Source organism: Oncorhynchus clarkii, chromosome 30 (assembly GCF_045791955.1).
Source record: "Oncorhynchus clarkii lewisi isolate Uvic-CL-2024 chromosome 30, UVic_Ocla_1.0, whole genome shotgun sequence".
Classification (NCBI taxonomy): Eukaryota; Metazoa; Chordata; class Actinopteri; order Salmoniformes; family Salmonidae; genus Oncorhynchus; species Oncorhynchus clarkii.
The window spans coordinates 23,262,801-23,281,633 of NC_092176.1; the positions used below are offsets into that span (position 1 = coordinate 23,262,801).

Below are 18,833 nucleotides of genomic sequence, written 5' to 3' on the forward strand. Positions count from 1 at the left end.
TGATAACGCTCTGAATTTAGGAACGACAGAGCGCACTATGGAGGCAATTCACAACCGCACCCTTAGTTGTCAATCAAATTTGTTTTGGCATATATCAAATGGGCGGGCAAGCAGGGAAATTCCCATTCAGTTGTCAAAATGTGTGTTGGGATAAGCATGCATTGGCAGGCAAGCTGCAGAAGGATGAGCAGGCTACCCCATCGTTTATCAGTGCAATTTTAGACTCCAACTAGCTGAAAACGTTTGAGTGGGTTTATCTAATGTTCCCTCATTAAATTTTAGCTCATCTCTCTCTGGCTGGCATTAGTTGTCTACATTGTTGTTGTTGATGTGCATAACTGAGGGAGAGAAAGCCTACCTTTCAAGGTTGTTTGATCAATAGAACTGTGAAGTTCCCAACTGTAAGAGGACTGTTATATTTACATATTTTCAGAAATCCATTCAGGTGTATTTTGTGGCTTTTGGCCAATGCGTTCTAATTATCTAAAGTCTGTTGCTACTGCCTGTAAACACACAGTCCAGTTCAAAGTGAATGATGGCAGGCCCATGTGGTAAATGGCTTATTTGCTTATAGGCCTACTGTAGCTCTGATTGGCTATGGCACACCGGTCTGCGTAGATGTTTTTATTAGGTTTTATTTACTGCAGTGTCTATTCATTGTCCAAACACATGGCCACTTTCCCAATCTATGTTGATATAGAGTTTTCACAAATACCTTATGTACAGTGGATTCGGAAAGTATTCAGACCCCTTCACTTTTCCACATTTTGTTACGTTACAGCCTTATTCTAAAATTGACTAAATAAAATTTAAAAAATATCCTCATCACTCTACACACAATACCCCATAATGACAAAGCGAAAACAGAAGAAAAAAAAAACAGAATGACGTTATTTACATAAGTATTCAGACCCTTTGCTATGAGACTCGAAATTGAGCTCAGGTGCATCCTGTTTCCATTGATCATCCTTGAGATGTTTTTACAACTTGATTGAAGTCCACCTGTGGTAAATTCAATTGATTGGACATAATTTGGAAAGGCACACACCTGCCTATGTAAGGTCACACAGTTGACAGTGCATGTCAGAGCAAAAACCAAGCCATGAGGTCAAAAGAATTGTCCGTAGAGCTCAAAGACAGGATTGTGTCAAGGCACAGATCTGGGGAAGGGTACCAAAATATTTCTGCAGCATTGAAGGTCCCCAAAAACACAGTGGCCTCCATCATTCTTAAATGGAAGGAGTTTGGAACCACCAAGACTCTGATGAAACCAAGATTGAACTCTTCTCCCTTTATGCCAAGAGTCACATCTGAAAGAAACCTGGCACCATCCTCACGGTGAAGCATGCTGGTGGCAGCATCATGCTGTGGGGATGTTCTCCAGCGGCAGGGACTGGAGACTATAGTCAAGATCGAGGGAAAGATGAAAGGAACAAAGTACAGCGAGATCCTTGATGCAAACCTGCTCCAGAGCACTCAGGACATCAGACTGGGGTGACGGTTCACCTTCCAACAGGACAACGACCCTAAGCACACAGCCAAGACAACGTAGGAGTGTCTTCGGGACAAGTCTCTGAATGTCTTTGAGTGGCTCAGCCAGAGTGGCTCAGCCAGAGTGGCTCAGCCAGAGCCCAAAGGTGCTTCAACAAAGTACTGAGTAAAGGATCTGAATACTTATGTAAATGTGATAGTTCAGTTTTTTTTAAACATTTGCAAACATTTCTAAAAAATGTTTTTTCCTTTCTCATTATGGGGTATTGTGTGTAGATTGATGATGATTTAAAAGAAATACTTTTTTAGAATAAGGCTGCAAGGTAACAAAATGTGGAAAAAGTAAAGGGGTCTGAATACTTTCCGAATGCACTGTAATTCCCAAACATTGTATGAATTTGTGAAAATGTTAAAATTGCCATAGCTAAGTGCTGGCTTGTCAGAAAATGTAAAAAAAAAATGTAATTCATCCTGGAGGTGTATATGAACAGATTTTAATAAGATTTAATTTTGTTTAAATGCTGTCAGTTCCACTTCAAAGGTCCCATGATGCTGTTTTTTAAAAACCTTAATATCAAATAATTTCTCTGTAACAATTAAGTACCTTACTGTGATTGTTTTCAGTTAAAATTGTACAAAATAAACAAAAATAGCTTCTTAGCAAAGCGTAATTCCTGTCAGGGAGTGTGGTCTGAGTGGGGAGGGGATACTGAAAACTAGCTGTTATTGGCAGAGAGGTTTGGAACTCTCTTATTGGTGTATTAACTAATTTACAAGGCAGGCCAAAACTCCATCCCACCAAAACAGGCTGAAATTTCTGGCAATTTTTACAATTTCTCAGTATTATTCTAACGTTTAAGTGTGGAAATATTAAGCAGAAAAATCCAGTTTTTTTGACTGCACTGAGCCTTTAAATAATGTAATCCTAGAAATCCATACAAAATTGACTATGTGGCCATACCAGGACAATATAATTCAAGGTGGGTACTTTGAAGGCTTGAGAAGAGTACTCTCTTGTGAAGATTAGAGAAGAGCAGAGTTCAGTAACAGTACTTTGGTGTTAATAATAGAGAAGAATGGATCATAGTGTTCCAGTCAGACACCAAGATCATGATCATCAGTGTGGGAACCCCATGCTGTTTTGTCTGGGGCATTGATTCCTCTCCACATTACAGACATTAAAAGGGAGCAGAGGCTTCTTTTTAAAAGTCACCCTGTATTACTGACCACACTCTTTATCCCATTGATTTATGTTACACGAGTGGGTCCAGGTCTATTCCATTCTGTATTTACTCATCGCATCACAGTGGGAATAGGAATGGGTTGCGTTTTACGGGAAGCGACCCCCCCACCCTGTAAATCTTAATGTAGTTCCTTAGCATTCTTACATGTAACAGGAATTGTATAGTTCTTAGTGTAAATATTTATGAAGTGTACTCTTGGAATGTGCAGTAATTAAACACAAAACTGGAAGAAAAGTGGAATCAAGGCGAGAGAGATACTTTGTTGTTCTTTATCAACTTGTTCCTGCATGAGATATAGCTTTAACAGTCAAAAGTTAACATGAAAGAGCTGTATTTACCAAGTTGTTATTCTACCAAACAACACTTAAACATCTCCCCTCAGGAGAAATGAAATGTATTATTCAACACAGATTGAGTCATTCAACAGATTTGGTGATTAAACGTCCTTATTGATGAACGATCATCAACACTAATGGGCCTTAATGGGGCTCCATACTTTACTGTGACACTTTTACACCCTTCACTTTAGCAGCTAGCCCACTCTGACGAGCCATGAATGTGTGCGAGCCATTAATGAGTGCGTTCCAAATGGCACCCTATTCCCTATATATTGCACTACTTTTGACTAGAGCCTTATGGACCCTGGTCAAAAGTAGTGTACTATAAAATAGGGTGCCATTTGAGATGTGCCCAATGTCTCCTGGCAGGGATCTGATGTCAGGTAGAGAGGGACTAGAAGTGAGTATGACGTTGCATATTAAATAGCAGGGGATATATATTTTTGAACTTGTGTTCTGCTGAAGGATCCATTAGACCATATGAGTTCATTAGGATTAGCTTTTAAGAGCTACCGCAGCCGCTCTTAACTATACAGTCAAAATTCACTGAGTATTATTTGTTGATTTGTTTGACAACTGCTTTGATAATTGCTTTGTGCTGTGCAGATAGACATGGTTCAAATCTAAAGTCACCCCCCCTCTCTCTCTCTCTCTCTGCAGGCAGTATTGTGTACCTGGGAATGATGGTGGGGGCATTTTTCTGGGGGGGAATGTCAGACAAGATGGGCCGCAGACAGTGTCTGCTCATCTGCATGTGTGTGAACGGCTTCTTCGCCTTCCTGTCCTCCTTCGTTCAGGGCTACGGCATGTTCCTGCTCTGCCGCGTGATCGCAGGCTTTGGGTGAGTCTGACTGACCAGGCTAAGAATGGAAAGCAATGTGCAATGTGCTACTTATGTCTTAAAGAATGGAGTAATGAATCCCCATAGTAATGCACATTAAACAACCATTAGGACACTGCAAACTCCAAATGACACTGTAGATTCAAACATGTATTGTGAGTTGTGACATGAACAAGACAACTGACTTAGCTATGTAGCCTAATTAGGACAAAACTACCTACCACCTTGATGAATCCTTTCAACTCCTTCATCAAATAGTCCTGCAGTTCTACTTTCTTAACTCCTTAATTCCCATAGACTTCCTTTCACAGTAGATCATCATTAATTCATTATCTTATGTAGTAATTCATCTGTTTTGGTTTATTTAATGAATATGTACACTGAACAAAAATATATGCAACATGTAAAGTGTTGGTCCTGTTTCATGAGCTGAAATAAAAGAGCTCATAAATGTTCCACATGCACAAAAAGCTTATTTCTCACAAATGTTTTGCACAAAATTGTTTACATCCTTGTTGGTGAGCATTTCACCTTTGCCAAGAAAATCCATCCACCTGACATTTTATCAAGAAGCTGATTAAACAGGATGATCATTACACAGGTGCACCTTGTGCCGGCGACAATAAAAGTCCACTCTAAAATGTGCAGTTGTCACACAACACAATGCCACCGACGTCTCAAGTTGAGGGAGCAGGCAATTGTCATGCTGACTGCAACAATGTCCACCAGAGCTGTTGCCAGATAATTAAATGTTCATTTCTCGACCAAAGTCGCGCTAGAGAATTTGGCAGTATGTCCAACCGGCCTCAACTGTAGAACACATGTATGGTGTCATGTGGGCGAGTGGCTTGCTGATGTCAGTGTTGTTAACAGAGTTCCCCATGGTGGCGGTGGGGTTATGGTATGACCAGGCATACTCTACGGACAACGAAAACAATTGCATTTTATCGATGGAAATTTGACTGCACAGAGCTACGTGACAAGATCCTGAGGCCCATTGTCGTGCCATTCATCCGCCTCCATCACCTCATATTTCAGCATGATAATGCACAGCCCCATGTCGTAAGGATCTGTACACAATTCCTGGAAGCTGAAAATGTCCCATTTCTTCCATGGCCTGCTTACTCACCAGACATGTCACTTGTTGAGCATGTTTGGGATGCTCTGGGTCAACATGTATGACAGCGTGTTCCAGTTTCCGCCAATATCCAGCAACATCGCACAGCCTTTGAAGAGGAGTGGGACAGCATTCCACAGGCCACAATCAACAGAATGATCAACCTGATGTTGTTACGTGGAGTGGAACAGGGAAACCCAAGAGCAGACTCAGACGAGGAGACTGGGATGAAGTAGGTATTTTAGGTATTTATTCAAACACAGGTGGAAGATGGAGTGCAGGGGGCTGAGGCTGGAGCGAGAGGGGTTGGGACAGGGTAAGCAGGTCCGGAGGGGAATCCAAGGGAGTAGTAGAGTGGGGAATCCAGGGCAGAGTAGCAGGATGTGGAGACGCGGGACTGGAGACCGGAACCAGAGTCAGAGCGGGCAGAACTGTAGTGGAGAGGAAAACCGTGTCAGGCAAGGAAAACAGGCACAACAGGATAACAGAATCTTAATAGTAACAAACGGCTAAAACAGTAGACTGACTAAGCAGATATTACAATCTGGCAGTGTGGAAGTGGCAGAACTGAGTATTTGTAGAGGTCTTGATTATGGAACAGGTTGCAGCTGGTGGGGATCTGCTCTGACTCCAGCACACCTGTCTCCGCCCACACAATCACACACACACACACACACACACACACACACACACACACACACACAGAGGGAGAGGGAGAGAGCACGGGGGAGTGGTGGCAGGTCAAGGAGACACAGGATGAGCAGCAGAGGGTGTGGCAGGAGCAGATGTAACAGATGTGTCTCGCTGCATGAAGCAAATGGTGGTCACACCAGATACTGACTGGTTTTCTGATCCACACCCCTACCTTTAAAAAAATGTTGTTTGTGATCAACAGATGCATATCTCTATTCCCATTCATGTGAAATCCATAGATTAGGGGCCAATTAACTTATTTCAATTTACTGATTTTCTTATATGAACTGTAACTCAGTAAAATCTTTGAAATTGTTGCATGTTGCATTTATAGTTTTGTTCAGTATAGTTGTAAATGACTCTGTCAACATGGTCTCACTCCCCTTCTGATATTTCATCCATGTAATCGCTAGAGGTTTTCATCTCTCCTGTCTAGGAATAGGATTGTGTGACTAATGAATGTGTCAAACATCCCTCTGTCTGTAAGTGTGTCAGTGTGCTCCTAACATTCATAATGAAAGCCTTTAGTTTACACCAACTAGGCTATATCAGTGATAACATGGATTCAATACAGGGGATTAAAACCTTGTTTCATTGAGGTGTGTCTTTGCAGAGAGGTTTGTGCATCTTATACTTTGAGTGGATTAGTGCTTTTAACATTGCTGGTAAAATACTTTACAATGTTCTTTTAAAATAATTTGCAGGAAATAATTTCCCTCAATCATCACATTCATTGAAAAAAAAGTTCAAGAATGATACGAGCAATATCTCAACAAACCTGTTTTTATTTGTATTATATACTGTATATTTTTATGAAATCCAACCCATGCCTTATATCATAGGAGGACTGAATATTGTCAATTTTATCATGAAATGACAACATTCTGTCCTTTTTGTTTCAGTCTTGTTGGCCTTAAGTGAACGGCTCTGTGATAAATTATTGTCTAAGAAGTAGTACTTGGCAGTTAAAGGCAGCTTTATGATGGACAAGTGAAATATTATACTAGCCTGGTACGACCATTCTGATGTCGCAAGCTTACATTCTGTTTTGCTACACAGTGAAAATAAGCAAGAGTTCAGGATGACCAATCAGGCTACTACTTACTGTACAGCACCGTTTCTGAATGTCCAAACTGTTGTTCACTGGCTGCATGGTCTCTAGCCTCACATGTCTGGGAATGTAAGAAAAGAGCATTGATTTATCCAGAGAAAACATGGGAGGGATGTAACAGTCCCTGTCAAGAGCTCATTTACTAATTGCCTCCCCGCCCCTCTCCACAGAGAGACTCAGAGTAATCGAAAAGGTTTGCCAGCCAAACTGCCTTCTGGGAGCTAGCAGGTGTTGGAGTCTCGGAGGACTGGCTCTAAGCCTAATGGTTAACTGGAAAGCCAAGGAATTGCCCTTTTGGCAAAGTTGGCTTATTTTGAGGAACATTGTTCCAGTGTTTGTTCCTATTGTCTACTTTTACAGTAGTAAAAATTGAACCACAGTTTGAAAGCTGAAAAATACAAAAGGTTCCTCTAAGAAAATAGAAGCGCCACAAAATCTTTAGCATGCAGCAATATGTACTATAGTTAGAATAATTTACATAATTTACATGGGTCTATTTTATCTTAAATCATTTCTAGGGGTTGATAGAATGTTGCCCTCTGCAGAATCTGTGTCCCTACTCAGTGTCCTGTCCTTGTGTCTCCTTCAGAACAGGGGGGGTTGTGCCTATAGTCTTCTCCTTTTTTGCGGAGGTGCTGTCCAGAGAGAAGAGAGGGGAGCACCTGAGCTGGCTGTGCATGTTCTGGATGATTGGAGAGATCTATGCTTCAGCCATGGCCTGGGCCATTATACCACACTACGGTGAGTCTTTATGCTTCAGCCATGGCCTTGGCCATTATACCACACTACGGTGAGTCCTTATGCTTCAGCCATGGCCTTGGCCATTATACCACACTAATGTGAGTCTTTATGCTTCAGCCATGGCCTGGGCCATTATACCACACTACGGTGAGTCTTTATGCTTCAGCCATGGCCTGGGCCATTATACCACACTACGGTGAGTCTTTATGCTTCAGCCATGGCCTGGGCCATTATACCACACTACGGTGAGTCTTTATGCTTCAGCCATGGTCTGGGCCATTATACCACACTACGGTGAGTCTTTATGCTTCAGCCATGGTCTGGGCCATTATACCACACTATGGTGGGTCTTTATGCTTCAGCCATGGTCTGGGCCATTATACCACACTACGGTGGGTCTTTATGCTTCAGCCATGGTCTGGGCCATTATACCACACTACTGTGAGTCTTTATGCTTCAGCCATGGCCTGGGCCATTATACCACACTACGGTGAGTCTTTATGCTTCAGCCATGGTCTGGGCCATTATACCACACTACGGTGGGTCTTTATGCTTCAGCCATGGTCTGGGCCATTATACCACACTACTGTGAGTCTTTATGCTTCAGCCATGGCCTGGGCCATTATACCACACTACGGTGGGTCTTTATGCTTCAGCCATGGTCTGGGCCATTATACCAATAAATCAAATCAAATGTTGTCGGTCACATACACATGGTTAGCAGAAGTAATTGTGAGTGTAGCGAAATGCTTGTAACTAAACCTAGTAAATGATTAGATGGTTATAATGCGTCTGAATGTGGTATATTATTTTTACATTGTTTAGTTTGTGTTAAAGAAAATCTTTAAATAAGACACAATGTTAAAACTCATCTGCAGAAATCCAGGTTGGCAGAGTACAACCAGTGGAGGTGAAGGTTTCGCTGTGACCGTGGGTGAAGGTGCCAGTTTGCCCTGCTGGCACATGAAGGAATGTAATCTCTCTAAGCGGCTGCAGACTGAGAGAGGGACAGTTTATGTGATTAATGTTGGCCTGTAAACCACGGGGATACACACATGCGCGCTCAAAGACAAACACACACACACATACTCACAGGCACATGGACAAACACATAGGGATATTTAAGGAATGAAGGTGTGCCGGTGGGAGATAGAAGGCTGTGATTTACGACGCTGCTACGCTGGAAATAAGCTGCACATATCAATAAAGACGAAGGAAAATGGCCTTTTCTCTGTTTATTCCTCAAACTGTCTCTCTCTCTCTTTACGCCTGTCACTCTCTCTCTCTACACCTGTCTCTCTCTCTCTACACCTGTCTCTCTCTCTCTCTTTACGCCTGTCACTCTCTCTCTCTACACCTGTCTCTCTCTCTCTACACCTGTCTCTCTCTCTCTCTTTACGCCTGTCACTCTCTCTCTCTACACCTGTCTCTCTCTCTCTACACCTGTCTCTCTCTCTCTACACCTGTCACTTTCTCTCTCTCTCTACGCCTCTCCCTCTCTCTCTCTACACCTGTCTGTCTCTCTACGCCTGTCTCTCTCTCTCTCTTTCTCTCTACGCCTCTCTCTCTCTCTCTCTCTCTCTACGCCTCTCTCTCTCTCTCTACACCTGTCTCTCTCTCTCTCTACACCTCTCTCTCTCTCTCTCTCTACGCCTCTCTCTCTCCCTCTACGCCTCTCTCTCCCTCTCTACGCCTCTCTCTCTCTCTCTCTACGCCTCTCTCTCTCTCTCTCTACGCCTCTCTCTCTCTCTCTACGCCTCTCTCTCTCTCTCTCTCTCTACGCCTCTCTCTCTCTCTCTCTCTCTCTACGCCTCTCTCTCTCTCTCTCTCTCTACGCCTGTCTTTCTCTCTCTCTCTCTACGCCTCTCTCTCTCTCTCTCTACACCTGTCTCTCTCTCTCTACGCCTCTCACTCTCTCTACGCCTGTCTCTCTCTCTCTCTCTATCTCTCTATGCCTGTCTCTCTCTCTACACCTGTCTCTCTCTCTCTCTCTACGCCTGTCTCTCTCTCTTTACGCCTGTCTCTCTCTCTCTCTCTCTCTCTCTCTCCCTCTCCCTCTCTCTCTCTCTCTCTCTCTCTCTCTCAACACACCTGTCTCTCTCTGCTCAACCTTTCTTTCCCTTTCACTGCTTCTTTCTTTTTTGTCTGTCTCTCTTTCCTCTTTCTCTCAATATCTCTCCCACCCACCTTTAACTCTTCCCCCTCTCCCCCCTCTCCTTCTCTCTGTCTGGGGATGTTATTCTTGATCAAACATAATTAGCTTTTCCTTCTTGCTCTAACGTAACGGGACAAAGCTACAGCTAGCCATGATTTATGTCAGGGGTGTGGGTGACGTCAGTGAGGGGCTTCTGAAGTGGCAGCATGGAGGATATGAGCCGGCTGCACTGAGCCACTGAAACGCCTGCTTGTACAAACACTGACTGCACTGTAGACGTTGAAGGCAATGATACCTGACACAGTGGGGGTTCATTTAAGTTGAGGGCACACACACACACACAGGGAGGATCGGTTTCAAAAGCCACTGTTTCTCTCTATTTTGCAGTGGCTATAGAGATTGGCTACACATACAATCTGGGAAACTTAGCGAGTCTCACTGTGAAAGCTCTGCTATCAGATCTGCAGATGTCCCTGTGAAGGCATGTCAGTAGACCCACTCTGCTCTCATTCTTCCTGACACACTCTGTCCTCTCTCTCTATGCTCTTTGTCTATCCTATCTCTCTCTCTCCTCTCTCTCAATGCTCTCCCTCTCTATCCTCCCCCTCAGTGCTTTCCCTCTCTGTCCTCTCTCTCTCTATCCTCTCTTTCCAATCCCTCTCTCTCCCCCCTCTCTTTCTCTTTGAGTGTGCCTTGCATACTCCAGCACTTTTCGATGGTTTTTATGTTTTCCTAAACTGCCGCAGTGCCCGCCAACAGTGATCCTGAGGAGTAGTCTATTGTCTAATACAGAAAAACATAATGATGGATTACCACACATCTACCACCTCATTGGTGTTTAATACTCCATTAAATCTCTTTGGGTAACTTCTCATATGCCTTCAACACTCGGCAGCTCCTAATGTGTCCTAAAACCCCATGACAAATGCACAGCTGGATACTACAGAAGCCTGAATCAGCCTGCAGAGATCTCATCATACTACAGGATACTGCTACCTTTTCTTACACTACTAGTGCGCTGGTGGGAAGTTATATTGTGTGTCCCAAATGACACCCTATTCACTGTAGTGCACTACTTTTCACTAGTGCCCTAAGTTGGAGAGGGTGGGGGCTACACACTGCTGTTGTTTCCAGCTGTTACACTTTCCCTTGTTCCTAGTGCCTTCAAGTGCTGTCACATGATTGCGGTCAATTGATTTGTTTTCGTGCTGTTCTTTTTTCTATGAACAAGCCTTACATGGAATGGTCTGGCTTCCATTGACAAGTAGCATAATGTTGAAGGGCTGTTTCTGAGAACTGAAAAGTATTTAATTGTCTCTAAAATGGTTATTTAAAAAAATGGTTGTGCTGCAGCAGTTTCACTATTCTGCTGCTTACCTGAGTCACTAAGTTGTGACCAAAGAGAAAACAAAGTCAGATAAAGGACTATTGTAGGCCACAACATTATGAGCCTCTCTCCTTCTCTCTCTCAGCTCTCTCCTACAAGGTCACCCCACAGCTACCTCTCCTACACTCTCTTCTCCTCTCTCTAAGGTCTCTCTCTCTTCTATGTCTCTCTCTCCTTTCAGGTTTCTCTCCCAGATCTCTTTCTCTACTAATCTCTCTCTCTCTCTCTCCCTCAGGTCTCTCTCTCTCTCCTTCTCTCTCAGGTCTCTCTCCTTCTGTCTCTCTCTGAGGTCTCTCCTTTCTCTCTCCTTCACTCTCAGGTCTCTTTTCTTCTCTCTTTCTCCTTCTCTCTCAGGCCTCAGAGATGCAGAGCGCTACCCGACTCAGTCATCCATAAACTTAGTCAATTATGTACATAATCCCAGTAATGAGATTTCCAATGGCATGGGCAAAACACGAACCCTCTGGGTCTCACAGCACAGCTACACCCCCATAAAAAAGGCACTCACTGCAGCACACCAAATCTTACACACACACACACATGTGCGTACACACACACACACATTACCACCACCATTGGCATGTGTACACACACACACACACACACACACACACACACACACACACACACACACACACGCATCCATCAATGCAAAAACACATGCATTTACACCAACACCCGCATTAACACACACACAATACCCTGAATGTAAGGAATTAAGATGGTCTTCATGGTAATGCGTTATTGGGAATCCTTGGCATAGTTCCACACACAACTACAGGACTGCGTCATCATTACTCAGCACAAAACCACAGTAACACCCCAGTCTTATACATGAACACTAACACAGTGCACAAAAGGATGTAGAGTTTACATGTGCCATCACTGTACTGTGCTGGGTGGTTGAAAATATATCAGAATTCTCATAACACTCTAGAATTAGAGCCATTGCTCTTTAAAAGGAATGCATTTTCAACATCTATGACAACCTTTCTTTCTGCTTTGAACATAGCTGGCTTGACCTCCACAGTGGTTGAGAAACGATGGTATCAAATCCAGTTTCAATCTGCTGTTTAGATGATTTCCCAGCAGTAATTTCCTCACATTAACATCCCCCACCCCCTCACCTCCCTCTCCTGTTGATGGATAATGGTATTATTCCCTCAAAGCGTGTGCAAAAAGACACAATCCAGAGGGAGAGACGTGGGAGGTCACGACTACCACGACAACCTCCCCCTCTCTCCCTTTTTCCCCAAATACGAATAGGTAACATAAGCACACACACACTGCATTTACCCTTTTACACTAATGTAGCTACACTCCCACACACAGAAGAACAGTCATTTTCAGTACAAAGGAGATGAGGACAGCAAAAAATAGCCTTGTTTTCTATTCACCCTTTTTACTGTGAAAGATGTTTGACTTTTTAGATGTTCCCTCGAATTTTCACCAACACCCATTGACATGGGCATGAATTAAGATATTTATAATCTATTTCACAGAAGGTACAAAAAACATACATTTAAAGGTTTGAATGGTTATACTGTGCCTGAGGGAGAACACCATCAATTGTAGTGCTGTACATGGCTAGTTCAGTGTTGAGGCTAAGATTGTTTACATGGCTGTGTACTAATTACAATGATTGAGGAAAGATATAATTGAAGGTTTTAGCAGCCGTTTTCAACTCAAAGACATCACTAGTCCAGCACGTTCCTCTCCAATTGAATGCTCCAGAAAATGACTTTACAATGTGCTGAGATAAGTGTCATTTAGAAAGGGGGAAATGGAAATTGATTGTGTGTGTGTTGCTGCTATGATGATTAATGGGACACAGTCTGCCTGTCAGATGAGATCAGGTGCAACATGATTTTAAAGCTGTAATATGTAACTCTTTGGGCGGCCTGACCAAATTCACATAGACATGAGTTATAGATCATTCTCATTTAACGCAAGTATGAAAGAAGCGGTAGATCTGTTCTATGTGTGCTATTTCTATGCTTCCTGTTCTAGTTTAGAACAGGAGTTCTAGTTTAGTTTTTGCGTCTTTTACTTTCGGTTTTGTACACCAGCTTCAAACAGCTGAAAATACAATATTTTGGGTTATTGAAAATATATTTCACAGAGGTTTCGATGGTACGATGATTGTCTACACTTGTTTTGTTTGTTTTGTCACAAACTGAAATTAGGCGAACTATTCTAATTTTAGCAACCAGAAAATTTCGGAGCGAACTCTGCATATTGCACCTTTTTTAACTTAATTCATTAACAATTGCGCCTTTTTAACTTTAACAATCAATTATTTTCCAGCACATTCAATGAACCTGTCTCTCTAAAGCTCTCCCAGGCCTCCACAGATTCATTCATCTATCCTCTCACACGTCCCACTGCAGTGGTGGGACCAGCTTTCATTAAATGACATTTTTTATTAACAGCGTTAAATCAGGTTCACATTACAAGACTCCCATAACACCATTCCAAACATTGTTTGAGTGAAAGATCTAGAGCCCTCCACCTGATGAGAATACATCTGATATCATTCAACCAGTGTTCCCAAGGGACCCATATGCAGTTCAATAGCATTGCTGGTGATCTTGCTATTCTGAATTGCAGGATAATTGTTGCCTGACTCATACTGAATTTAATTCAGCTCTATCGATCGATCCATCTGAACCTACAGCACCATCCTAGAAGTTGTTTGTGCTTACGTCAAAATTGCGTGATGCATGATTCATGATTCATTTAGGTCAGCTCTCATTCAACCCATCGGTTTCTGGGACCAATCAGAACGGTTTGATTGGTGTGCATTCAAGAAGTCTTCGGAGTAGAAGCAAATCCAGACTCATTGTGGTGAAGAAACGTTAGTGGGCGTGCCGTTTGGCCGGAGCGATGTGGATGAGTGGCCCGGCAAGGATAATTGCCAACTGGTTTAAAATGTCCTTTTCTTTCCTTTCCATGTTGGGTGTGTGGTCTTCCAGAATAAACACCATAGGAATTGTGCAACTAGAACAGACATCAAATCACCAAGGGAAGCCACAACCAGTTGCTCAAAAGTAACTTTAAAAAACAAACTCTTCTGACAATGTTGAGTTACTATGAGACCAACGACAAGCTAAATACTGTATGAATAAAAAAATCGAGGCTCCCTCTCTTGAGAATGTGACCCTAATGTAAAATATGCTGATGTGTTCTCTTGTGTGTGATTGGTTACAGGCTGGAGTTTCAGTATGGGTTCGGCCTACCAGTTCCATAGTTGGAGGGTGTTTGTGGTGGTCTGCGCCCTGCCCTGTGTCTGTGCTGTGGTGGCTCTCACCTTTATGCCCGAGAGCCCCAGGTTTTACCTGGAGGTAAGGTAAAGCATTATGGGAAATGGGGTTTTAGGGAGAATGTTTGCCCCTCACAGGCTACATCAGTGGGGGAATCATAGGAGGTTGGAGGGAGGAGCTATAGGAGGACGTGCTCGTCGTAATGGCTGGAATGGAGTCCATGGAAAGGTATCAAACATATGGAATCCACATGTTTGACTCTGTTCCATTAATGCCATTCCAGCCATTACAATGAACCCATTATCCTTTAGCTCCTCCCACCAGCCTCCTCTGGTGGGCATGAATGGTCTCAGTTTTTCAGTTCAAGAGTTTCAATCTGAACAGTTTAGGCAACTGTAGACCAATCCATTCCCAGATAGGCATATAGCCCAGTTAATCCATTATTTAAGTCTGATAGTTGGTTATCATTAGCCCAGGGCCCTTAGCCTAAAGCCCTATAGCATCTATTTCCTCAGAAAACCATTGAACAGAGTGCATTATCCTAGGTTACTATCATGTTTAAGAGAATTTGTTCTTTAACAGAAAGGCCTATGAGGCAAACAGTGAGTCAGCCTAATGTTTCATTAGCAGAGGCCTTGGCTACACATTCCACGCCATTTCCCATGGTGTGTCTGCGATGGCAAATAAGAAAGCAAAAGGTCTGTGACAGTAGGCCTGTTACTGTAGGAGAATTACCCTTTGAAGTAAAATGAGTCATCATTGTCGTGACTCCTGTCATCTCAGCCCATCTCCTCCTGTGTGAGCATGACTGTCACGGAGGAGCGCTCCCATTTCTTTCTCCATTAATCCCGTTCATTCCCTCTGGTTTCTCCCTCCTGTCAGGTGGGGAAGCATGACGAGGCTTGGATGATCCTCAAACAGATCCATGACACCAACATGCGAGCGCGTGGGCAGCCGGAGAAAGTCTTCACCGTGAGTTTTTCCCAGCCTGTATAACTGCCACCAGTCTGACTCCAAATTCAAAGCTCTAAATGCGGATCGATTGGGATGCTCTTTCCATCGTGTGTTTGAATGACACAAACCACCTTTCAAAACCTTCTCATATCACAGATATGATCCTCAGCACAGATTTTAAAATCTGTGCTGAGGATCATATCTGTGATATGAGAAGGTTTTGAAAGGTGGTTTGTGTCATTCAAACACACGATGGAAAGAGCATCCCAATCGATCCGCATTTAGAGCTTTGAATTTGGAGTCAGATTTCCTGTCTTTGTAAAGCAAAATAAAGCCTTTCAAACCTCTGATACAAACCTCTTTAAAGTAAAATAAAGCTCTAGCAAACCATGATACAGCTGTAGCCTATATTTTTCAGATGGAGGTTTTTTTAATGCAATAGCATAAGGGCTCAATCAATCTGGCATTGCAAAACCTGGGTATCATCTCTTTAAGGAATGTGCATAGCCTACATGTTTCCATGGGCAAATCAAATTGCAAGGCAAAATAGTTGTGGATACTGTAAGCGAACCAGGTCAATTCCAATTCCTCTCAGAGGTGGCTCCAGGGTCCGTGTTTCCTTGTACCACCCAGAGATATATCCAATGAAGGGATGATACACAGACAACCTTCCAGTTACATTTCTCCACCAGCAGTAGCCTACATGAAAGAACAGCATTAACATAACTTTTGATTGAATTATGTTATTGAAAACTCAATTTCCCATCATTCCCATCCCAGGTGAACAGAATCAAGATCCCCAAGCATCTGGATGAGCTGGTGGAGATGAAGTCAGAGTCGGGGAACGCAGTCTCCAAGGCCCTCTTCAGGTCAAAGACAGAGCTACGTGGGGTGGGTTTTCTCTGCCTCTCCACCTGTTGGCTCGCTAGATGGTCATGATATCCTGCACTGCACTCTCACAAATCATTGTTGATGTGTCTCTCTTGTTTCTCCACGCAGATCTTGGTTAACTTTATGAAGTGTTTTGACTACCCTCTGAAAGAAAACACTATCAAGCTGGCTATTGTGTGGTTTACACTGTCATTTGGGTAAGCTTTGTGTTGTAATGTAATAGACTGCCGCTCCCACCCTCTCTCCTGATAGAACGTTTTGTTTCTCCATTTAGAGATGTACATAGAAGTCAGAATATGCTAATGTCCTTCGTCAGGAAATAGCAGAGGCGTGAGCTTGCAGCTACTTTGCATTTCTGTCAGCTGTCTAATGCAGCAGCTCCCTGCTCTCAGGAGAACTACTGAATCAATACACTTCCATTGGGCTCTCCTCTCAGTGTGACAGGATGGGAAGGCAAGCAGCCTGAGGAAAAGAAAAAACCCAACACAAATGTTGTATTCTTCCCCTATAGTGCCAATACATTTAGACAGTCTCTGGTTTAATATACTGTAAAGACCTGTCTTTCTGCCCATTTGTTAACTCATATCCACTCATTTGACTCCCTACACCAAATGCCTTGTACATAATCTAACCTGTGTGTTTGCGACGCCACTGTATCTGTGTGTGTGGATGCAGGTACTACGGCCTGTCTGTGTGGTTCCCTGACGTCATCAAGCATCTTCAGGCAGACGACTACGCCTCCAAGGTGAAGATCCACAGCAACGAACGCATCGAGGACTTCACCTTCAACTTCACCCTGGAGAACCAGATCCACACCAACGGGGTCTTCATCAGCGACAGGTAGGAAGGAAGGAGAACTTCCACACTAATGAATCATGGTCAAGTAGTTATAACTTCATCCTCAATAAAAAGGGGACTTTATAGACTAAAATGGAGTATGGATGAAAAATGTGAATCATTATTATGCCACTTTTATATTCTCATGGCATGTTGATTTATCTGCACTGTCCCTGTCAACTAGATAAGATGGATGAACTTTATTAAGCTGAATACAGAAAAGCTACCAAGGATTTCTCTGTAAATGTAGGCATTAGTAACCATGTCCACACATACACTTTCCTCTGTTGATCGGTCCAGATTTCTTAATATGAAGTTGAAGTCCGTCACCTTCATTGACTCCACCTTCCGTAACTGCTACTTTGACGACGTGACGTCCGTGGGATCCTACTTCCGGAACTGTACCTTCATCGAGGCGTTCTTCTACAACACTGGTAAGACAGACGGACAGACGGACAGAAACACTTTTCTTCTAAGCCATCACTCCAGAATCAAAAGAGTTCTATTCCATTTTGCATAGTCAACACAGACACAGTATATGGTTTCATAGACACAGTATATGGTTTCATAGACACAGTATATGGTTTCATAGACACAGTATATGGTTTCATAGACACAGTATATGGTTTCATAGACACGGTATATGGTTTCATAGACACGGTATATGGTTTCATAGACACGGTATATGGTTTCATAGACACAGTATATGCTTTCATAGACACAGTATATGGTTTCATAGACACAGTATATGGTTTCATAGACACAGTATATGGTTACACAGAGAATGGGTGAATGGGTATTGTGCTTTCTCAGCTATTGTACTGTGTCAGCCAGGCTTCTTTCCCTATTTTTGATGGCAGACATCGATGAATCAAAACTGATAGACGGCACAGAGGTGATCAACAGCTCGTTCCACCACAACAAGACGGGCTGTCAGATGACGTTTGACGACGACTACAGCGCCTACTGGGTCTACTTTATCAACTTCCTGGGAACTCTAGCTGTTCTACCCGGCAACATTGTTTCTGCACTGCTCATGGATAAGATTGGACGCCTTTCAATGTTAGGTACATACATGGACTGTCTGCATAGTCTGTTCTTAGGGCTACCTTTGTTATGAGCATTACTGTAGGGTGTTAAAATAAAAATAATGTGGTTGTGTGCGCTTGTGTGTGTGTGTGTGTGTGCCTGTGTCTGTTTGTGTATGAGACAGGTGGCTCCATGGTTCTGTCAGGGATCAGTTGTTTCTTCCTGTGGTTCGGCACCAGTGAGTCGATGATGATCTTCATGCTGTGCCTTTACAACGGCCTGAGCATATCAGCCTGGAACTCACTGGACGTGGTCACCACAGAGTCCTTCCCTACAGACAGGAGGTATGGTTAGAAGAATAATAGGAATACTCCATTTCTATGTGCACACAACACGCATGCACAAACACACACATATACTTACAAAACCCTTTAAATCATTAAATTGCATTTGTAATTTGTCTCTGTCTCTCTCTCTTTCTTTCTCTCTCAGAGGGACAGGTTTTGGGTTCTGTAATGCTCTGTGTAAGTTAGCTGCCGTGTTGGGGAATGTGATCTTTGGTTCGCTGGTTGGCATCACCAAGGCCATCCCCATCCTCCTGGCCTCATCTGTGCTGGTGTGTGGAGGTCTGGTGGGGCTCCGGCTGCCTGATACTCGGGCCAACGTCCTCATGTAGCCCTAGGAAGGACCACCTCACCTGGGGAAGACCTGGGCCAAACCTGGGGACGGCAAGGAAGCAAG

At 43.2% G+C, this 18,833-nt stretch overlaps 1 protein-coding gene across 1 annotated transcript in view; it reads left to right on the forward strand.

Moving 5' to 3' along the window:
* Positions 1 to 18,833, forward strand: part of LOC139389472 (synaptic vesicle glycoprotein 2C-like) — a 62,591-nt gene extending 43,758 nt beyond the window's left edge. The window contains exons 3-13 of the mRNA XM_071136257.1: positions 3,734 to 3,914; positions 7,425 to 7,576; positions 14,329 to 14,462; positions 15,264 to 15,353; positions 16,116 to 16,226; positions 16,335 to 16,423; positions 16,902 to 17,066; positions 17,364 to 17,497; positions 17,924 to 18,130; positions 18,277 to 18,436; positions 18,585 to 18,833. Coding sequence (XP_070992358.1) covers positions 3,734 to 3,914; positions 7,425 to 7,576; positions 14,329 to 14,462; positions 15,264 to 15,353; positions 16,116 to 16,226; positions 16,335 to 16,423; positions 16,902 to 17,066; positions 17,364 to 17,497; positions 17,924 to 18,130; positions 18,277 to 18,436; positions 18,585 to 18,768 — 1,607 coding nt within the window. The 3' untranslated portion in view covers positions 18,769 to 18,833. The remainder of the gene's footprint in view (positions 1 to 3,733; positions 3,915 to 7,424; positions 7,577 to 14,328; positions 14,463 to 15,263; positions 15,354 to 16,115; positions 16,227 to 16,334; positions 16,424 to 16,901; positions 17,067 to 17,363; positions 17,498 to 17,923; positions 18,131 to 18,276; positions 18,437 to 18,584) is intronic.